At 36.1% G+C, this 24,258-nt stretch overlaps 1 protein-coding gene across 3 annotated transcripts in view; it reads right to left on the bottom strand.

The window, feature by feature from the left end:
* Positions 1-24,258, bottom strand: part of ZFYVE9 (zinc finger FYVE-type containing 9) — a 176,386-nt gene that overhangs the window by 65,436 nt on the left and 86,692 nt on the right. For 2 of the 3 annotated variants that reach the window (XM_034652679.1, XM_034652666.1), the window contains exons 5-7: positions 5,637-5,736; positions 3,020-3,196; positions 1,259-1,428 (exon numbers count right to left, since the gene is read on the bottom strand). In XM_034652679.1, coding sequence (XP_034508570.1) covers positions 1,259-1,428; positions 3,020-3,196; positions 5,637-5,736 — 447 coding nt within the window. The remainder of the gene's footprint in view (positions 1-1,258; positions 1,429-3,019; positions 3,197-5,636; positions 5,737-24,258) is intronic. The other variant, XM_034652673.1, reaches the window with a different exon arrangement.

The following is a 24,258-nucleotide window of genomic DNA, read 5'->3' as shown; positions in this document are numbered from 1 at the left end:
AAAGGAATTTATTTCATTCAGTGAGCACCTATTAAGTGCCATGTACTCTACTGGGCCCTAAAGATGAAAAAATATATTCTAGTCTGGCCTAAAGAATTTGTTTTCCCACATTTTACCAGGTAAGTATTAAGAGTGTTGAACAATGTTAAGACACAGAAGTAAAATAACTAACTTGGTTTGGTTTTGCAAACTGAGCTGAACTTTGTTTCCTTGTAACATTCATTCACTAGAACTTCCTCTTGCATTCAAACAAAATTTATATTCTAAAAACCTATCAGGGGCACCTGGCTGGCTCAGTTGGTAGAGTGTGCAACTCTTGATCTCAGGGTTGTAAGTTTGAGCCCCATGTTGGGTGTAGAGATTACTTAAAAATAAAATCTTTAAAAATTTTGCATAGGGGCGCCTGGGTGGCACAGTGGTTAAGCGTCTGCCTTCGGCTCAGGGCGTGATCCCGGCGTTATGGGATCGAGCCCCACATCAGGCTCCTCCGCTGTGAGCCTGCTTCTTCCTCTCCCACTCCCCCTGCTTGTGTTCCCTCTCTCGCTGGCTGTCTCTCTCTCTGTTGAATAAATAAATAAAATCTGTAAAGAAAATAAATAAATAAAAATTTTGCATAGATACCAAAAGGTAGGGGCAGCTGGGTGGCTCAGTCAGTTAAGCTTCTGCCTTCAGCTCAGGTCATAATCCCAGGGTCCTGGAATGGGGCCCCACATCAGATTCCCAGCTCAGCTCCCCCTGCCCGTGCTCTCTCTTGCTATAGGACGGAAGGACGGAAGGACGGAAGGACGGAAGGAAGGAAGGAAGGAAGGGAGGGAGGGAGGGAGGAAAAAAAGAACAGAACAAAGTAGAAATGCTCGGTTGAAGAAAAAGTAATAGAGGGACTCCTCAGCCACTTTTATATGGCCTGCCCTTCCTTAGCATGGCACTCCCAAGAGGCCATCACAGAACCTGGGGGACAGTTTGAAAACCAATGTACAAAGTGGGCAGGATTTCCTCTGCATGACCTCTAACAACAGCAGTAGCCTGAGCTCACTGAAAACAACCTTCATAAGGATCTTTCTCCTGAAAAAAACCTCCAAGTACAGAGCAAAGAAGAACTGATTTTGCCACTAGACACAAACACACATGCACTGAACTGTATGTGAAACTTATAGGGTTCCACAAAAAGGTCACTCAATTTAGAAAATGGCAAGGCAGAAGCAGCACAAGGCTGAGTAAACTAAGTACTCTCTTTCAGTTGCTATTTTTGTTTTCTTACCTCTGCTGGTAGAGGACTGGTAGTTACTGGCTTAACTGGGTCATGTGACACAGCCAGGGTTCCTGCAGAGGAAGTTCCATTCACTGTTAATTTGGCTGCATCAGCAACTTCTCCATTAGGCAAGATCCCATCAGCAAACCAAACTCGCCTCTGCTCTCTGGGCTGAGCCACTTGAGGAGCCAGAAAAATAAAACAGGCATCAATGTGATATTGGTAGGGTTTCTAACATAAAGAAGAGAAGGTCACCAATTCCAGAAGTACAAAGAAATCACTACTTAGCATCTTATAAATACAAGAACTGTAATTGTGTATGAAAGTGGTTATAAATTAATAAAATACGAATTTAAATATATTCTTTACTTCTGTAACTTAAAGATTTAAAATACTTTGCTTTAAAATATTACATACACGTATGATTATGTCACATACTCTGTTCCATATCACTGACAAAGAAACTAAGAAAGGTGCTTTAAGTGCCTAGAAAATAAATTAATAGCAGGAAAAAATATCTAGCAATAGATATACACATCTCCTAAAAATATGAGGTTTCCACAGGAATTAAATATCTGGGAAAGTGATATGGTATTTTTAAAGGGCAAAAGATGCCCTGAAGAATTCTGAAGAATTATTTACTAATAAAGGAAGAGTTAGCACAGATATATAAGAGAACTGGGAAGCAAACGGACCAGATCTTTGGCTGAAGTGTAACTGAAGATGAAAAAAAGACTGATCTGGCAGCAGTGCAAAAGTAGTTTGCAATACGGGGAAAGCTGGAAAACTAAGTCTGATGAAATGATCTCTTTAAATCCAGTTCTGGATTCCAAACAGCCAAAACAAAGAAAGACTAGGGAAGAACAACAAAAACGACAAATGAAGTAAAGAGAAAAAAGATTTTAAGAAAGAAAGCCTGAACTCATAAAAATACAAGGAGTATGACTAAGGGATGATCTGAAAAGAGGGGAAAATGGGGAAGAATATGACAGTATCAATAGAAGTCTTTGATCTTCAAAAGGGGAGGAGGGCTATTTAGCAAGGGGAAGGGAATATTACTAGACAAAAAGACATAAAATTAATGAAAGAAGATTGATTTTAATTATCAAGGGAAACTTCTTGACAAGAAGTTTTAAGGAAATACATAACTGTTATTTTTACTACTGATAATCTCCTGAATTTACAAAGTGCCTTTCATCTGACAATATCATAATCCTAAAGATATAATAAACTAAAATAAGCTGAGCCTATAATTTCCTACCTATTATCTGATACAATCAGAATTAAAGTTCTGGATTTTATAAAGGTCTAAGTACCTAACAATATTTTCATATTTCTATATGGATAGATTAAAAATGAAAAGAGAAAATGGCAATGTGTTTTCAAAAAGCGATACTAGAATCGGCTGATCCAAAGAAAGAACTCTTCATTTTCATAACTCCTACAAAGAACATTAAGGTAGGTGTGAGGCTAGAATTTTACAGACCAAACTCAAATTCCGTATCTTTTTTCAAGTATAAGCAGGGTACCACTCCATTCTTAAGTTGGAGAGGGTATTAGCGTATTTTAAGAGGTGCCTCCAAAATATCAGGCAACGCAGTATTATTCTTTACTTGCCCAGAAATAGTCTTGACACATTTCTCACCTTGTTCCTTCCACTTTAATAACCACCCAAAGGGACTTATCTACAGTGCTTTAAAGACTTGTGCTGTAAAATCACATCAGCACCTTTCAGAGGAAAAAGAGAGAGAAGAGCACATGATCCCCTACCTTCTGCTCCAGGGTGCTTTAAAACTCCCACAGGTACCATCACAGTGGGAGGTGGAGAGCTCAGGGCTCCTGAGGCCTGAGCTTGCTGCAAGGGAGGGATAGTAGAACAGTATTCAGCAGGATTGTTAGGGTTAGGGCTCTGGCTTGAGGCACTCATCATGTTCTCCCAGGCTTGAGCTAAAGCAAATACAGATAATCAATGTGAATGGATTGTAAAATATGGACATCAAGACCTCCACAATATTGGATAAATAATGTAGCTCTTCCTCATTAACACTCATAGTATGTCTCTCTTCCAGCTAGTGAAGTATTAAGGATATAAGTGATTTTATTCAATAAAGGAGACCATTTAGTTAGGTAACTATTTGGAAGCAACAAATAAGAATTAGGTGATAATTCTGATACAGACTGATAGCAGACCAGTCTGAGGTTAATGACTAGGCTCCCAGCTCCTTTAAAAGAGACCATACATTCCCTTAAGAGGGAGTGAAACATCAAACTTACTAAGGATTTGCAACTGGGGTAGCATTTAGAAATGGGGGGGGCAGGTTTAATATTCAATGCATTTAATAAAGTTCTACTGAAAATCAAAATTGGGGACTAAAATAGCATAGCTCCATGATATGATATTTTTTGTTTCATTTATAGACTTCTAGGCTCTTCTTAGTTGAGGTAAAATCTCACTTGAAAAATTCTGAAGCCTAAAGCGCTAGAAAACACATCTCAACATTTCTGTGAATTCTGCTTTTGTGTAATCATTACCTCACGTAAAAGTATCCAGCAAAAACAACCATTTCACATCTTTGGTGTGTCTCAAAAGCACAGGACCCATTTGAACATGAAAATGTGCCAATGTCATATAAGTGCCATCAACCAATTTGAACGATCACAAATGTGTTAAGATCCTATATACTCTATAATTTTACTAACTAAATACTGACATATCAACTTGTTTTTAAAGTAAACAGGATGAAAGAGGCTACAGAAATGAAAGATATCAAATTTTATCTTCTAGGTTCAGGTAACACCACATGCCCAGGAATGGAAACCACCCAATTTTTTAAAGCATCTTTTAAAAACTCTCATTCAACATCAAAGAATGATCCATAAGATTATGAACATTTATTGCCTCCAAACTTCAGGACAAGTCTAAAAACAATAGCTATGTTCCTTTGAAAGCATTGGCAGAAAGAGGGGAGGAAGAGAAAAGGTGAAACGGAAAAAGGGATAGGGAACACTGAAAAACATCAAATTAAATATTCAGAGAAAGACTTCGCTAAGCCATGCGAGAGGAAAAACACTGGAAAAACCAGAAAAAGTAGATTACTTCAGGATTCCCTGGCAAGGGGAATCCTTGGCTTAATAAAAATAAGTATTCCATATGAATCCTCTGCCATTTCCTTCATCTTTAGCTATGCCAAGTTAAAAAAAAAAAAAAAAAGGAAGCTATCAACTTGAAAGACCTCATCAAATAAAAGAGGTACAGGGTACTGTAATTAAGTATCATGCTCTTTTCTGTGGATATATGTCCGAAAATGAAAGCAGAATAAAAAATCATCAGTTGAGCAAATGAGCGAAATAACTACCATCTAAAAATTGATCCTTAAGAGTAGAGAGAATGAATTAATATTTGATCAAAATTGTAAGAATTCAGAAATGGGAGGAAATTGGGTGGATCACAGGAGATCAGAACAGACCAGTTTAACTGACATGCAGTAGGTTAGTAAGCCAGCAACAGGAAAACATCACTATGAGCAACGCAGACAGACAGAGCAGGAGGGGTCTTAAGCAGATAGGTTCCGGCCTCCAGGATGCACACGACCCTGGCACAGGCAGCAGTGGTGTCCAAGTTGAACATTTTATTAGTAATTCTTCTGGCATCTGTGCAAAGATGTACTCAAAGAGAAAATACTACAGCCTGGACAATTTTGTTGTATCTCTTTAATAAATTCCTGTTTTAAAATTTTTAACTAAAATTCCCTTGGATTCATTTCCAGTCCCAAAAAAGATGAATACTGGATAAGATATATTTACCTTCTCCTGACCATATTCTCTTACCACATAACTAAATTAAAAACAAATATCCTTATAACAAATCTAAGTAGTACTAAAGAGATAATGGATAGGAAAATGCACTCCTCTATTAGATCTTAGATGCTAAAATATTTATTTTTAACAAGATAAATGAAACAAGGTGTTAATAGGAATATATTTTAAGTTATTAAGGTATTCCCTAGAGATAGCTTCCCTTAAAAGGAAAACCTCAGCCCAATTTTAATATTTCATCACCTGAGTAGTCAATAGCCTCCCACCCCCATCCTACTTCAGTCATTTCACAGGATAAAGCCACACAACACCAGATTTCCATGTGAACCTCCATTCTTCCTGCAAAACTTACCTGATGTTAGCATTCATTTATTAAGTTAGGCACAGGAATTTTGAAATTCTACAATATTTTCAAAACATGGAAATTTAGCTCAGTATTTTTAGTTAAAGTTGTACCTTTTTGAGAAGGTGAGCAACTTATAGAGAAAGGCAGGAAAAAACAGTTGCCTTTTCATAGGAATTCTCTTGCTTTGTCTCCGTAACTGTGAATTCAAACTGTTTTAATACTTACCATTCATTAGCACTGAATGGCAGATTACACATACTCTAGCTTCCTTTCTATCCATGTATAACAGTTTACATTTCAGGCTACAGCAGGAAGCACAGAAAACCTGTTGGAAAAAGAACATACTAAATTTATTTAGAATCACAGTACAAAGGGAGCAAACCAATACTGACCAACACTGACTGACAGGAAACCATATTACTACAACACTGAAAATTTCAAAGGAAAATGCAACTGAGGAAGCTGGGCACAAGACCCAATTCAGAAGCAAGAGTGAGATGACAAGTCTGTCAGCAATAAGGAAAGTCAAAGTGTTGGCTGAAAATAAAAATCTTAGCCAAGATCACATAACAAATACACAGCAGGGGGGAAAAAAAGAGCTGCCTTTAGGCGAAATTCCTATACATGATATCACATAACATGGGCATTTAAAGATAGTTACATCTGTTTGGAAAGGCAATATAGTAAGGTGAAATAAGCAAGCATTGAGAATTCCAGGTTTTAACTTCTGGTTTTTACTCATCTTATGTGTGGAATAATAATCATAATAATCATTTTCAGTGGTTTATTATGAAAGCCAGGAAAGATCAAAGTATACAACTCAATCCTAAAAATAAGCACAGGCCCAGCTATAGAAAATCAGAACAGGCAACCAAAAATTCACCAGGCCAATTTCCAGCACCTTATTTCCACTTTTCCAGGGTTGGTTCCTGATAATCTTACTTTCTTCTCCCTTCCACATCAGGCAATAAGAACCTCCTTAGCTCCGTGTTAAGATTTATTTTCTTGAGAAGTCATTTAGTCACTTACCACAGACAGCCCTATTCAGGCAGAAGGCTGTTGCCAGTATGGTAAATTCTACTAATGCAATCTTTATGGTCAAGAAGTATCTATCTGACAAAGACGATGAGGTCATATAAAGACAAAGAGAGATCATCTCCTTTCCTACTAGGTATAATTAATCTATCCAGCTACCACAATTAGCAATTTACAGTCTTCAGAGGCTTTATATTCTCAAAGTAACTTCCTGTAACGCAGGGGGAACAGGAAATAGATTATCCTTTTTTCTCTCAGAAGAAACTGAGTTTGGATGGTTAAATGGCTTGTCCAAGCTCACAGCAAACTATGAATACAAGCTTTTTACATATACTATCTCATTTAACCTTGATGAAGGCACTCATTTACAATTAACAGAGTTAAATAAACAAATGTTAAGTAAAATCATTTAGCTATACAGCTAGGTTACGTAATAACTCTCCAAAGGCTCTGCTCTTTTTTTTTTTTTTAAAGATTTTATTTATTTGACAGAGATAGAGACAACCAGTGAGAGAGGGAACACAAGCAGGGGGAGTGGGAGAGGAAGAAGCAGGCTCATAGTGGAGGAGCCTGATGTGGGGCTCGATACCATAACGCCGGGATCACGCCCTGAGCTGAAGGCAGACGCTTAACCGCTGTGCCACCCAGGCACCCCCAAAGGCTCTGTTCTTAACCACTATGTAATACTGCCTCATCCTAACTCATATATGGCATTTCATTTTAATTTGAGACTTGACTTTTCTTTCTCCCACATCATGACTACATCTAGTCAGTTGCTAAGTCCTGTTGGTTCTCCCTCTTAAATGGTTCTCCCAAAATACCATCTCTCCCTCTCCATCATTAATGCTGCTGCCTTTATTTAGGCTTCTATTATCTGAGGCCAAGAAGATAATCATAATCAATTATCTGTCCTCCTAATCTTCAGATATGTCTTTCTAATTTATCTTTCACACAAAAAATAAACGACAGAACTTTCTAAACAGTGAATCTAATCATGTAAATCTTGAAATCTTTCAATAACCTTTCTAATCAAGACATAAAACCAAGAAGCCATCACTCACTCATTTATGCTCCAAATATTTGAGCCCCAACTATGTGCTGGGCAGCAGGCTACCCTACTAGATGTAGCAGTGAACAAAATAGATACGACCTTTGCTTTCATGAAATTCATAGTCTACAGAGGTTAGAATCTGAAATTAAATAATCACACAATTGAATATAAAATTACTTGCTTCAAAAGAAGTACATGATAAAATAAGATGTAATCTAGGCCTTACCTCAACTGGCAGGGTCAAAGAAGGTTTTATTTAGGAAATGAGAGAGAGAAAATCTGAGGTAAAAGTTTTCATGGATAAAATGGTAACAAGGAGAGAGACAATAATAAGCAGAGGAAACAGTGAGTGCACAGGTCCCATTAGGGGAAGAAAACATGGCTCCATTAAAGAACTAAAAATAGTTAATGTGGCTAAAGGCCCTTGGGTTAAGGAAGACATAGAATAAGATGAGGCCAGACAAGACAAATATCATACAATTTCACTCATCTGTGGAACCTAAAAAACAAAACAAATGAACAAAGAAACAAAGAGAAAAACAAAAAAATAGACTCAAATACAGAGAACTGGTGGTTGCCAGAGGGGAGGTGAGTGGGGGGATGGGTGAAATAGATAAAGGGGATTAAGAGGTACAAACTTCTAGTTATAAAATAAGTCACAGAGATGAAAAGTAGAGCGTAGGGGATACAGTCATTAAGTGTAATATATAGAATTGTTCAATCATTATGTTGTACAAATGGAAATATAACACTGTATATAAACTATACTTCAATTAAAAAAAGATGGCAAACCAGGCAAAGGTTCTATAGGTTGTATTAATAATTTTGTGTTTTTTTTTAACAGAGCAATGGGAAATCACTTAAATATTTTAATCAAAAAGAAAGATATGATCACACCTGCATGGCTACAAGTGTAGAGAAAAAAGAATGAATCTGGGGTTATTCAACATACAGAACTCAATTAATATAATATACATTAACAGAATGAAAGAAAAAAACCCACATAATCATCTCAAAGCAGAAAAAGCATTTGACAAATGCAACACCCTTTCATAATAAAAACAGCCAAAAAACTAGAAACAGAAGGGAACTACCAGAACATTATAAAAGCTATATATACAAAATATCCATAGCAATTACCATACTCAATGGTGAAAAACTAAAAGCTTTTCCTCTAAGTTCATAAATGAGGCAAGGATGCCTGCTTTCACCTCCTCTACTCAACATTGGTATTGGAATTTCCAGCCAAAGTAATTAGGCAAGAAAAAGTAGTAAAAGGCATCCAAATTGGAAAGAAGTAAAATTATCTCTGTTTGAGGATGATATGAACTTATATAAAGAAAACCCTAAATATTCCACATAAAAAAACTACTAAGACTTATAAATGAATTCAGTGAAGTTGCAGGATACAAAGTCAACACACAAATATCAGTTGCATTTCTATACACTAAAAATGAACAATCTGAAAAGGAAATTACAAAACATTCCATTTACAGTAACATCAAAAAGAATAAAATAGACTACATAAAATATCTGTGTTATATATAATGATCAAAGGGCTAAGATCCCTAACATACAGGAAGCTTCAGTGAACTAATAAGAAAAATACAAATACCTCTAAAGAAGATAAGCAAGAACTCACACAGCTAAATCTACAGAAAAATAAATAAAATGACTAAAGATGCACTATGTATCACTTGTGACAAAATAAAAATTAAAAGAACGAGATACTCTTTTTCTATTGTACAAAGATTTTTTAAAAAACTGATATTATCCAATGGTGGTGAGGGTATAGAGAAAAGAGAAACTTTCTCTCATATCCTCCTGGTGGTAGTATAAGCTGGTAGATTAATTTAGCAATATCTTCCAAAATTTTAAATGTTCATTCCCTTTGATTTAGCACATGCAATTTTTAAAAATTTTATTTTTTATTTTCATTTTTTTAGAGGGGGGAGGGGCAAAGGGAGAGAATCTCAAGCAGCCTCAACACCCAGCATGGAGCGCAGTGCAGGGCTCGATCTCATGTCCCCAAGATCATAACCTGAGTCAAAATCAAGAGTCAAACGCTTAACCGATTGAACCACACAGGCACCCCAGCACATGCAATTTGAAAGATTTATCATACAAAAAAAAAAAAAAATCCAAATGTGTGATGAGATGTATACAAGAATTAGTTCTGTACAGTTCGTAATAGTCAAAGGTTGTGAACAACAAAAATGTTCATCAGTACAGAAATGGTTAATTAAACCACAGTATAACCATTAAATGGAATGCTGTTAGCCTGTAAAAAGAATGAGATAGTTCTATATGTAGTTACTCACATGAAAAAGAAAAGTAAAATAATCAAGTTGGAGGATAAGAATTGGACAGAAATAGGGTTTTCCCCCCTCTTTTTACTTTATATTATTTTTTTTGGTGTTGGACTGGGATATTTTAATTTTATTTTGAGTAGAACCTTTTCCGTATTCTAAGAGGAAAACAGAATTAAAAGGAATATTAGTTGGGTGTTAAATCATCTCTCCCCTAAATACATATATTGAAGTCTTAACCCAGAATGTGACTCATTTGGAAAGAGGTTTACAGAGGTAATCAAGTTAAAATGAGGTCATTAAGGTAGGCTCCTAATCCAATATAACTGGTGACCTTATAAAAGGGGAAATATGGACACAATATGCAGAGAATACAATGTGAACATAAAAATGGCCACCTATAAGCCAAGGAGAAAGACACAGACTAGATCCTTCCCTCACAACCCCTAGAAGGAACCAACCCTGTCACCACCTCAATCTCTGACCTCTAACCTCTGGAATTGTGACACAATAAATTTCTGTTTAAGCCACCAGTTGGTGGTACTTTATTTTGAAGATTTTTATTTATTTATTTGAGAGAGCGAGTGCAAGTGGGGGAAGGAGCAGAGGGAGAGCGACAAGCAAACTCTGTGCTGAGTTTGGAGCCTGACTTGGTGCTCGATCTCACCACCCTGCCATCATGACCTGCGCTGAAATCAAGAGACGGAAGCCCAACTGACCGAGCCACCCAGGTGCCCGTAGTGTTACTTTATTACGACAGTCCTAGCAAACTAATACAGTTGGGAATTTTCGAAGTAAACGACTTGCTTTGGGTAAAAAAATGCTCAAGAAAGAATGAAAAACAAAAAACAAAAAAAAAAACAAGAAAAACCCCACAAAGATATCCTTTTGTAAACAAGCTAGGAGGCAGCATTATGCAGTTAAACAAAAGGACCTAAACCTACCTATCCCTCCCAATATTGCCATGAGCCTAACAATAGTATGGAGGGGGATCTTTTATGACTCCAAGGAAATTAGAGCACAAAAGTTAGAAAAGTGGATGACTTGCCAAGAAACTACCTACAATGGCAAGAAAATGGGAGTCAGGCTAAGGGATACATTTCTGTGGGATCACCCATGCCAGAGAACTACATGGGATCAAATGTAACAGACACGACAAAACCACCACAGGACAGTGCCTCTGACTGACACAGATGGTGTACCACAACATAAAATAGAAGATTGCCCCGGAAATGCTGGCTCTCATTCTCAAAAAGACAAAGACTATCATGTAATAATCTCCTCAGTTCATCAGAATTAGAACCATGGTACAGATAGGCAGAATCTAAGAGATCTGAACCAACTGAGAATAGGTTAATAATCTTGGGATTTAAAATTACTGGATAATACTAAAGTTGCCTGACAAGAGCAAGATGAAGTTGTTTATCATGAATCAGGTTAGTCAGAGTTTCTCAACAAGGGCATTCTTGGCATTTGGGACAGCCAATTCTTCACTGCACAGCACTCTTCTGCTTAACACAGGACGTTTAGCAGCCCAAGTCCCAGATTACTAACCGCCAGTAGCAACCCCAGTCGCTGTGACAAAAACATCCCACCTCACACTGCAAACATTATCTAAGTTCTCATCTAACCTTCCCCAGTTCTCTGAGCTAGAGAGTCAAAAAGTCATGTCTAGAAATAGAGAATTACATATTTACACATACAAACTTACTACACTACCAAAATATCACCCATACACTTTTATTATCACAACTAACACAATCTACTACAATCTATTACATTTATTTAACTTATTCTCCATTTTCCCAAGCTAGGGTGTAAACTTCATGAAGAACTAAAGTATTTTCATACTGATATCACAATGCCTGAAATAAGATAGGTACTTAACAAATGTTTATTGCTTCCTTGATAACTAAAGTTATTGCACACATGAATATATGAGCGGAGAAACAAACATTAATGTGGATTTATCTGGGAAGGGTTATATCATAGATACAGCTGTCTTTGTAGAGACAATTTATGACGATTTATAATACATATGCTATTCAATGTTCCAGCTAAGTACTGGTTAAAATCTTCCATTTGTGTGTTTTTGGCTTTTTTACTGAGGTCAGCTCATTTTGTTGTTTACATATATTAAGGTTTATTCTTTGTAATGTAGAGTTAAATTTTTTTTTAAATTGAAATATAGCTGACAAACATTATATTAATTTCAGGTGTACAACATAACAAACGACTCAGTATTTGTATATATTGCAAAATGATCACCACTATAAAGTCTAGTTAACATATGCCATCATACATAGTTACAGAATTTTTCTTACGACAACTTTTAAGATTCAATCTCTTAGCAAATTTTAAACTTGCAATACAGTATTATTAACTATAGTTGCTATGCTGTGCATTACATCCCCATGACTTATTTTATAACTGGAAGTCAATACCTTTTGACTCTCTTCACCCATTTTGCCACTTTACCCCTACCCTTACTATCTCCCTACCTCTATCTATGAGCCTAGGGCTTGGGGGGGTTTGGTTTTTTGTTTTATTTTTAGATTCCACATATAAGAGAGATCTTAAGGTATTTGTTTATCTCTGACCATTGGTGTGTTTACATGTAATTTTCTTTAATGTGGCATTTCTGGATTTCAATTCAACTTTATCATTCACTGGCCAAATGACTTTATGGGAATAATTTAAACCCTGCGAGCCTCATTTTTTCCTCATATGTAAAAATAAAATGTTAACAGTCTCCTTGTAAAGCTTTTATGAGGATTAAATGAGATAATACATGGAAAATGTAGTACATAGTAGGGACTGAGTGAACGATGGTGCCTTTCTTATTTCCCTTTTCTTTACTTTCAAAACTTCCCACTCATGGCTTTCCACATAACAAATCCTATTGCCAAATTTATAAACAAGTTTTATACTCAAGTACCATGTGTGCCTATTTATGCCCCCTTACAGTGTGAATAACACTTAGTCCTTGAAAATTCTTGAAAATTCAAAATATCAAATGTTCACTTAATTCTTCTCAATTTAGAAAGCAGAAAAAGTGATATCCCAGATCTTCAAAAAAAATACTATAATTATGACAAAAAATAACTGCCTTGCAAGAACAAAAAACAGGAAAGTGCTTGTAAATGACCAATATCCAGCTATTCACAAAGACCAGTGACAATAACAACTTGTAAAAATTCTTAAGTGCAGAAGAGTACTTTACCCTGGCTTTTAGCAAATACCAAAACCAATGTAGTAAGAGCTAGAGCAGTTCTGATTCCAACTCTGCCTCTATCCAAGCACCTGTTCCAACTTATCTGTTATTAACTGAAAACAAGAAAAATTATTAGTCATTTTAAGAGTACACCAGAGGAAGGGCTACAAAAGGTCTCTAATTCAACCTTGCAATTTAATTTCCAATCCAGGTTAGACAGACAGACAGACACAACACCAGAAATATAAGAAAACAAATTTGACATAAAACCTTAAACTTGTCTGAAGTTAACAGACCCATTTCCTCTAACATGCTATAAATTAATTTTTATGTCCTGTTATTATTTTTTAAATAACGCACATTGTGTTTTAAGTTTTATGTGTAGGTTAAAAAGTGCTATTTTGTAAAAGGCAAGCAATTAAAACATGTCCCTTTTTTTTTTTAAACCATATTCTGGCCATTCTGCATTTTTAAAACTTTTTATTACAAAAATTTTCAATAATACAAAAATAGACATAACAGCATAAAAAACCCCTAAGTGCACAGTGCCCAGATGAAACAATTATTAATGCAAATCCTCACCTACTTCTCCCTCATTTAATAATCTTGAAATAAATCTCAGATACCGTTTCATCTTTAAATATTTCAATATATATCTCTGAAACACAGGGACTATTTTAATATAATAGTACCATATCTTAAAATTAAGATTTCTTGAAATTAATAATTTCTTAATACCAAATATGGAAACAATGTTAACATTTTTAATAGACATTTTTTTTAATAGACTCCCTTTATTACAGCAGTTTTGGGTTCACAAAAAAATGAAGCAGACATTATAGGGCATTCCATATACCCCTCCCCAACATATGCCTAGTCTCTGTCATTATCAACATCACTCATTCTAGTTTCCTAAGGTGGAACCTTAGATGACTGACTTTAGATCTTTCCTTTCTAATTTATGCATTTAATGCTGCATTATTATTGTATATTTTTAAGTTTTATTTTATTTAGCCTTTTAATGTTATGCTTGAAGCAGAAATTGAAGAGGTCCATAGGCTATGATTAGTGAATGTCTCAAGTCTCTTTTATTATATAAATTCTCCTTCAAAAATATTTTATTGAAAGAACTGAGTCATTTGTCCTGTACTTTCCCACAAAATGGATTTCATTGATTGCCTTCCTGTGGTGATGTTTTTTAATGCATTTCGCTAACTCTCTATTTCCTATAAATTGACTGCTAGATCTAGAAATTAATCAGATTTGTATATGCTTTTTCTGGGAAGACTATGTCATAGATCCTGATTTTTTTTTTTTTAAAGATTTTATTTACCTATTTGACAGAGAGAGAGAAAGACAGCAAGAGAGGGAGCACAAGCAGGGGGAGTGTGAGAGAAGAAGCAGGCTTCCCACTGAGCAGGGAGCCTGACACAGGGCTCGACCCCAGGGCCCTGGGATCATGACCTGAAGCAAAGGCAGACACCTAACCATGGAGCCACCCAGGCACCACCATCTTGAATTATTTTTAATCGAACCAATACTAAGAACCACTATTAAGAATTAAAAACAGGGGCACCTGGGTGGCTCAGTCGGTTAAGTGTCTGCCTTCAGCTCAGGTCATGATCCCAGGGTCCTGGGATGGAGCCACACGGCAGGCTCTCTGCTCAGCAGGGAGCCTGCTTCTCCCTCTCCCTCTGCCTGCTGCTCCCCCCCTTGNCCCCTTTAAAAAAAAAAAAAAAAAAAAAAAAGAATTAAAAACAAAAAGACAAAGAGAACAATCACCCAGAATTCCACCAATTAAAATTACTTGTTTTGAATTTCATGTGTTTGCTTTATATATACGTTTTTATGCCAAGAATAACTTTTGTAATTATAAACAAAGCATAACTATGAATTTGCATTTTATTTTATCCATGTATCATCACAGACATTTTCCATACTGCCTTATCTTAATTTAATGGTCAAATCAAATGTATATATATTTAATTTATCACTATCCAATTTTGGACAGAAATTGTTTCAAATGTACTTGCTATTTAAAGTAACACTAGGAGCACCTGGGTGGCTCAGTTGGTTAAGTGTCCAATTCTTGATCTCAACTCAGGTCTTTATCTCAGAGTTGTGATTTCAGGCCCCATGCTGGGCTCCATGCTAGCATGGAAAAAATGCCCTATGAGCTTAATAAATTAGTTAAATAAAGTAACTCTAAAATGAACATCTTTCGTCTTACAGGTCTTGTTCTTAAGGAATTATTTTCCCCAAACGGAATTATTAGCTCCAAGAATTGATACATATGGCATTTTTTTTTTTTTTAAAGATTTTATTTATTTATTTGACAGAGATAGAGACAGCTAGCGAGAGAGGGAACACAAGCAGGGAGAGTGGGAGAGGAAGAAGCAGGCTCATAGCAGAGGAGCCTGATGTGGGGCTCGATCCCATAACGCCAGGATCACGCCCTGAGCCGAAGGCAGACGCTTAACCGCTGTGCCACCCAGGCGCCCCTATATGGCATTTTAAATGTATAAACATGCCGATTTCAACTTAACATCACCTGCATTGAGTATTATCAATGCTTTCTATTTTTCCCTGTATAAGTATCAAATTTTCATCTCTACCTCTTAATAACCAATAAATTTAAATATTTCTCTACTGTCTACTAACCCACTTAAAACTCTTTTGCCCATTTATATATTGAAAATGTGATGGTTTTAACAAAAGATACTTTTGTCATTTGACATTCTGTAACCAACTTCTGATTTGTTCTATTAAAGGAAGCCATTTAAGACTCAATATTCTAAATTTTTTCTTTCCTTTTTTTTTTTTTTAAAGGTTTTATTCACTTATTTGACAGAGATAGAGACAGCCAGTGAGAGAGGGAACACAGGCAGGGGGAGTGGGAGAGGAAGAAGCAGGCTCATAGTGGAGGAGCCTTGATGTGGGGCTCGATCCCCTAATGCCGGGATCACGCCCTGAGCCGAAGGCAGACGCTTAACCGCTGTGCCACCCAGGCGCCCCCTTACTCTACATTTTTCAAATAATTTTCTTCTGGTTTAAAAAAAATTGTGACTGAGGTGTCTGGCTGGTTCAGTTGGTAGAGCATGCAACTCCTGGATCTCAGGGTCATGAGTCTGAATACCATGTTAAGTGTAGAGATTACTTTAAAAAAAATTGTGACGGGGCACCTGAGTGGCACAGCTGGTTTAGCATCTTGCTCTTGGTTTCCACTCAGGTTGTGATCTCAGCGTTGTCAGATTGAGACTACGCTGGGCTCAGTGCAGAGTCTCCTTAAGACTCTCTCTTCCTCTCTCCCTTCACCCTCCCCCCCGTGATAACTTGTGTGTCCTCTCTCTCTCTCTCTAAAATAAATAAATAAATCTTTGGGGAAAAACTGTGACCAACCTAGATGAAATGAACAAATTCCTAAAAATACAAAACTTGCCATGTCTGCATCAGGGAGAAATAGAAAATCAAAATACATCTACAACTAGTAAAGAGACTGAATCAATAATCAAAAACCTCTCAACAAAAAAAACTCCAAATAAAATGGCCTCATTGGTAAATTTTACCAAACATTTAAAGAACACCAATCCTTTTCAAACTCTTCCCAAAAACTGTAAAGAACCCTCCCTAACTTTCTATGAGGCCAGCATTACCGTGATATGAAACCCAAACAAAGGCACTACAAGAAAACAAAGGCACTACAAGAAAACTATAGACCAATATTCCTTATGAACACTGATGCAAAAAATATCCTCAATAAAATACTAGCAAACCAAATTCAGCAGCACATTAAAAGGATTATGATCAAGTGGGATTTATTCCTTGAAAGTAAGGATGGTTCAACATAGGAAAATCAATTAATGTAAGACACAACATTAATAGAAGGGGAAAATAAACCTACATGATCACTGATACAGAAAAAGAATTTAACAAAATTCAACACCTTTACATGATAAAAACATGCAGCAAACTTAGAAGGAAATAACGTCAACATAAAAGGCCACATATAAAAAATTCACCGCTAACATACCTAACAGTGAAAGACTGAAAGCTTTTTCTCTACGATAGGAACAAGACAAGAATATACAATTCTACCACTTATATTCAAGCTTAGTATGTGAAGTTTAGCCAGAGCAATTAGGCAAGGAAAACAAATAGGCATTCAAACTGGAAATGAAGAAGTAAAATTATCTGTTTACAGATGGCATGATCCTGTATTTAAAAAATCCTGAAGATTCCACACACAAAACTGTAAAAACTAATAAATTCAACAAGTTTGCATGAGATAAAGTAAACCCACAAAAATGAGCTGTATTTCTTTTTTCTTTTTTTAAGATTTATTTATTTGAGAAAGAGAGAGCACATGGCAGTGGGGGAGGGGTATAAGGGTGAGGGTGTAGAATCTCAAGCAGACTTCCTGCGGAGTGCAGCCAGACTTGGGGCTTGATCCCACAGCCCTGAGATAATGGCACCATCCGAAACCAAGTCAGATGCTCAACTGACTGTGCCACCCAGGCACCCCCAAAAATCAGTTGTATTTCTATACACTAATGATGAACTAGTCAAAAATGAAATTAAGAAAATGATTCCATTTACAGTACCATAAAAAAGAATAAAATACTTACGAATTAACTTAACCAAGGAGGTAAGGGACTTGTATATTGAAAATAACAAAAGATTGCTGAAAAAGTTAAAGATATAAATATGTAAAAAGACAATTCATGAATCGGAAGACATTATTGTTAAGATGTCCATACTATGCGGGGAGCCTTGGTGGCTCATTCGGTTGAGCAACTAACTCCTGGTTTCAGCTCAGGTCATGATCTCAGGTCATGATTCCAGCCTTGAGTTGGGCTTGCACTCAGCTGTAGATTCTCTCCCTCTCCTTCTCCTGCCCCTCTGCTCCTCCCCACACTCACTCGTGCACTCACTCTAATAAATAAATAAATCCTTAAAAGCTATCTATATTATCCAAAGTTTTCCAAACAGATTCAATGTTATCTCTATCAAAACCCCATGATGATCTTCACAGAAATAAAAAAATCCATCCCTAAATTAATATGGAATCTCAAGGGATCCCAAATAGCCAAAATAATCTTGACAAAGAACAAAGATGGAAGATTCTCACTTTAAGGTTTCAAAATTTACTACAAAGCTACAATAATCAAAACAGTATGATATTAGCATAAACACAGACATCAAGAACAATGGAATAAAACAGTGAACCCAGAAATACACTCTCACATATATATAGTCAAATGATTTTGACATGGGTGTTAAGTTCGATGGGCAAAGCACAGTGTTTTGAATAAATGGTGTTGGGGAAACTAGATATCCACATTCAAAAGAATGAAACTGGACTCTTAATATACAAAAATTAACTCAAAGTGGATCAAAAAACTAAATGTAAGTGCTAAAACTATAAAACTTTTAGAAGAAAATACAGGGGAATAGCTTCATGACATTTAGTTTGGCAATGATTTCTTGGATATGATACAAAAAGCACAGGCAACAAAAGAAAAAAACAGGTTAAACATCAAAATTTAAAACTTTGTTGCATCAAGTAGCACTATCAACAGAGTAAAAAGGTAACTTATGAAATGAAAGAAAAGATTTGCAAATCAGCTGAGAACTGATATCCAAAATATACAGAGAAATCTACAACTCAATAACAAAAAGCACTTTATAAAGAAACTATAGCCAATTTTCCACAAAAAAATAATTAAAATAATAAGTTACCATTTAATGATCATCCACTACATATAGTGCTAGGTAACGTATTTATTACTTCTAATACTCATAATTAATTCATTCAGATCTTTATTATGCAATTGTCCAAATTTATTATCATCTTTATTTTACAGATGATCAAAGTGCCTTACATGAGATCATAAAGAAGCTAGCAAATGGCTATAAAGTTATTCTGAATCTAGGTGTTGAGAAATATTGATCTCTTCTGCTCTTTATAATGTTCTTAATACATTTCAACAAACTTTCAGTGTGAGAAATTACTACTCCTCTGCCTCCGAAGGAGTACAGCCAGTGGTCATGTTTTAATACCAGAGAATAAAACAAACCTTGAAAAAATTGATCTCTGAAGTTATAAACGAACAGATTATCTTTTCCTTTAAAGATTTTATTTATTTATTTCAAAGAGACAGAGAGTGAGACAGAGCACGAGAGGTGGGAGGGGCAGAGGGAGAAGCAGACTCCCCAGTAAGCAGGGAACCCCATGGGGGACCTGATCCCAGGACCCTGGGCTTATGACCTGAGCCAAAGTCAGATGCTTAATTGACTGAACCACTCAGGTGCCCACCAACAGATTATCTTAATGTGCTTTTTACTCAGAGTCTTACAAAGATTACTCTGTATTCACTACCAAAATTCTCAAATGTTACACAAAACTGACTGCAACTCAAGTTATTCAAAAGTGAATTGTGAGTAATTTAACATGCAACTTTTTAAAAATAAGAAATTGCCATCATAAAATAAGTACCAGATATTTATCCACTTTCTTTCTGAAATATATTTGCTTTGAAAACATGGTATAACTACATTCCTCTAAGAAATGCTAAGAAAACAATGTAAAAATCACCATAAAACCTACTAAGTTGTACCATTTTTATCCTGTCAACTATATTTAAAGGAAAAGAGCATGAGTTTAAAAAAAAAAAAAAAAACACACACACTCGTTCCTAGTTTCACTATCTCAGTTTCTTCAACTGGAAAATAGGAATAATCACCTTTCACATGGGCTTTTGAGGAAGATGATAACTTACGGAGTAGGTACCAAAGGTTTAGGTACCTTCTGTTTCTCTCTCAGCTGGCCGCTTAGGAGCTCTGTGGTCCTAAGTCCAAGTGGTGCTACAGTAGCTCTATGTTAAGGACCTCAATTTTATCACTCCCTTATTGTTTGTTTGTTTTTCCCTGAAACCATTGCATATTGCTCTGAAGTGTGTGCTCTACATGTCAAAGAGCCTAAGTCTGAATCCTAACTCCACTTAATGGCTGTGTGATTCTGAACAAGTTACTTAATTTTTGTAGGCCTATTTCATCCTTTGTAAAATGTGGATTATAACCCTAGCTACCTTACAGTGTTATGTATATTAAATAAGATAATATAAGCAGCATTTAGAAAAGTGCCTGGCTCACAGTCAAAACTCAATAAATAGTAGGCATCTCATTCTCACCACTACTACCACTGCCATCATCGTCTATCTGCTTTCCACCATAAAGCATGTGCTGCTTTGTAACTGTTTTATCTATTGCATATATTTAAGTTTTGTCACCTATGGAAGCACGAGCAGTATGTTTTAATAGGGTAGCCATTCTCCTTTTTTCTTTCATCTCGTTGGCTGAAAACAGAACACTAAGCAATAAATAAATGCTTGTGAATGAATCAATGAAGTGGAAATGGATAGAGAGATGGCAGCATAGATTGGCCCTATAGAACTTTTCTTGCTTCTCCAATAATTGCTTTTATTGCAAAGATAACATAACAAGCTCACAATGTCTCCAAAGACAAATACCTTATTCCATGAAGTCAGGACTGCATTAGTATAAAAGGACTGAAAAATTGACACTCAGTCTCACAGGGCTACCAAAATCTCAATTCTCTAACTAGGTTTTACTTTCCTACTCAAAGATAACTATCTTGCTCCTCTCAAACCTTCCTCACCTACTACTTCACCTCTCTCAGTGTTTGTATTTTCTATATGAAGTGTGAGCCAAGCAGATTTGTAAATGTCTTCATGCTCTCACCAATAAATCCATAATCCTACCTTTATCTGTCCTCAACTTCTCTTCCTTTCCCCTGTTGAAGACCAAACCCTTAACATGTGTGTAGATCCCATCCATTTGGCCTTCTCAAGGATTTTGCTCTTCCTTTAATCAATCCCCCTTTTTCCCCTAAAAAATCTTTCTAGAGGATCATTCATTACATTACATAAATAGAACAGTAAGTATTTCCCATCCTTTAAAAAATTCATCTACAGGGACACCTGGGTGGCTCAGTCGGTTAAGCGTCTGCCTTGGTTTAGCTAAAGGGTCCTAAGACCGAGTCCTACACTGGGCTCCTTCTCGGCAGGGAGCCTGCTTCTCCTTCTGCCTGCCGCTCCACCTGCTTGTGCTGCCCGCGTGCTTTCTCTCAGACAAATCAATTTTTTAAAAAAATAAATTCATCTACAACCATCTTCATCTAGTAAGTACTCCAATTTTTTCTATCCTCCCTCACAGCAGAACTTCTTGAAAAAACCACCTCTATCTCCTCACTTATTCCATTTTCAGCTCATCCCCCATTTTCAACCCATTCTGGCTTCTGTATCCACTGTACCAAGTCTGCTTTTATCAGAGTCTGATATAGACCAGTCCACTGGTCCCTTTTCCTGTCCACATATTCTTGACTTCCCACAGCACTTTATATAGGTGATAACTCCTCTCCTTTGACAAACTATATTCTTCTTTTGACTTCCATGACACCACATTTTCTTGGTTTTCTGCCTCTCTGGCCATGGCTCCTCAGTCACTTGTACTGGGTCCTGCTCCGCTTGACCTCAGTGGCTCAGCCTTGGGCCCTTTCTCTTCCCTCTGTAAACTCTTCCCTAGGTAAGCTCATCCATTCCCATGGCTTCCCACTGTATTCCTCACGTGACCTGCAGTACACTACATGATCTATTCCCTGGTTTCCTCTCCAAGCTCTTTTTATGTGACTCTTGCCTTACCCATACTGGATTCCTTTTAGTTTCTTGTGTACGTGCCTTCTTAGCTTAGTCCAGCTATTCTCTCTTCCTGAAAAATTTTTCTCTCTGTACTTTGAATGGCTGACTCCTCAACTTTCATATGGCATCTAAAATGTCATTTTTCAGAAGCCTTTCCAGATCTATCTCCACCCTCCATCTTTCATATTATTCTCCCTTGTTAATTTCCTTCATAGCCCACATCACAATTCGTAATTATATATTTGTTTGCTTTTGGTTATTCCCACTAATCTTTACACAAGAGTAGGGATCACAATGTCATCTGTGTAAACTCAGCATCCAGCACAGTGACAGATAAATGGCAAGCATTCAACATTTAAGTAAACTAATGATCTGGCATTTATTTATTCGTTCATTAACAAACATTTCTTGAGCAATTTGTAGGTGATAGGTACTGTACTAGATGCTGGGGACAAAAGATAAATCAGAATCAATTTCAATATCCTTATAGTCCAAAGAGAAGGACAGAGACAATACTGTATGATAAGTGCTATGACATGGGTGAGGCCAACTTTTAGCCATTACACAACCTTTCAAAGGATGTGAGTGGAAAATATTTCCCTAACTTCTTTAGAAACCAAGGTTAATCCCAATTTTTTTCATGTTTTACCAAGCTGGAATGGTTCAGATCATAATGTCAACTATAAGACAGGTTTTTAGGCAGTGTATAAGGAAAACTGAATTATGGAGGAATATTCTATTTAAAGCATCCATTTCTTACTCTCATATCTATTGTTTCCCATCAATAATAAGTAAATATGAAATCAGGAAAATAAACTTATTTTGGTTTGAATCTGTCCTTAAATAAGAGAAACATATACAATTAATTTAAAATATTTTCCGAAGATCTTACATCCATTATACTCTGAATTTGACACCATCTGAAGACTCAAGGTGTTACAGAGAAAGATGTACTGCTACATTAAGAGATAGTATTCATTCACTTGTTTATGCAACAAAAATTTTGTAAGCACCCGTTATGTGCTAGGGTTGAGGATACAGCAGCAATCAAGGCAGAAAATATCCTTACCTTCACTGAGTTTTTAGACTCAAGTTGGAGAAACAAAAAATAAGAAAATACATAAATAAAATAATAATTGAAAAGTTAATAAATCATTTATAACACTCATAATCAAGAAACAGCAAAGAAAGTCTACTGAAATGTATTATTTAAAAATGTTTAGTTAAGGGGCAGCCTGGCTAGTTCAGTCGGTAGAACACACAACTCTTGATCTTGGGGTTATGAGTTCAAGCCCCATGTTGGACACAGAGATTATTTTTAAAAAAAGAAAGAAAAGAAAAAAATTTTTAAGATAATGTTCAGCTAAATACCCAGAGATACTTCTAAAATAATTAAAAGTGAATATGTCTGAGAATGAAAGGAACACAGACTGGGAGAAAATATTTGTAAAAAATATCTGACTAAAAAAACCTTGTAACTCACAAAATATAAAAAGAACTTTTAAAACTCAATAATAAGAAAACAAACATCCCAATTATAATGGGACAAAAGGTCTGAACAGACACCTCACCAAAGATATACAGACAGCAAATAAACATATGAAAAGATGTTCACCATCATATGTCATTAGGGAATTGCAAATTAAAACAAAAATGAGAAACTACCACACATCTATATGAATGGTTAAAATCCAAAATTGACAACGCCAAATGCAGGTGAAGATGTGGTGCAAGAAGAACTCTCATTTATTGCTGATGGGAATACAAAAAGGTACAGCTACTTTGGAAGACAGTTTAGCAGTTTCTTACAAAGAGAAACATAAGCTTACCATATGATCCAGCAATAATGTTCCTAGATATTTATACAAATGAGCTGAGAACTTATGTCCACGAAAAACCTGCACATGAATGTCTATAACAGCTTTACTTACAATTGCCAAAAATGGGAAGCAACCAAGGTGTCATTCAATAGCTGAGTGAATAAACAAACTGTGGTACACCCGTATGATAAAATATTATTCATAAATACAAAGAAATGAGCTATCCAGTCACAAAAGACATGGACGTTCCTTGACACTGGTCTTGGCAATGATTTTTTTTTTTTATTTGACACCAAAACCAAAACAATAAGGCAAAGATAAGTAAGACTACATCACCTAAAAAGCTTCTGCACAGTAGAGGAAACCATCAACAAAATGAAAAGGCAACCTATGGAATGAGAGAAAATACTTGCAAATCATATATCTGCTAAGGGGTTAATATTTAAAATACGTAAAGAATTCATACAACTCAATAGAACAATCTGATTAAAGAAGGGGACAGATGATCTGAACAGGTATTTTTCCAAAGATATACAGATGGCCAACAAGTACATGAAAAGGAGCTCAACATCACTAATCGTCAGGGAAATGCAAATCAAACCCACAATGAGACATCACTGCACACCTGTTAGAATGGCTATCAAAAAGACAAGACATAACAACTGTTAGTAGGGAGGTGGAGAGAAGAAAACCCTTGTGCA

Source organism: Ailuropoda melanoleuca, chromosome 2 (genome assembly GCF_002007445.2).
Source record: "Ailuropoda melanoleuca isolate Jingjing chromosome 2, ASM200744v2, whole genome shotgun sequence".
NCBI classification, from domain to species: Eukaryota; Metazoa; Chordata; class Mammalia; order Carnivora; family Ursidae; genus Ailuropoda; species Ailuropoda melanoleuca.
The sequence above is the reverse complement of the archived record's forward strand: the minus strand, read 5'-3'. Positions and strand labels throughout refer to the sequence as shown.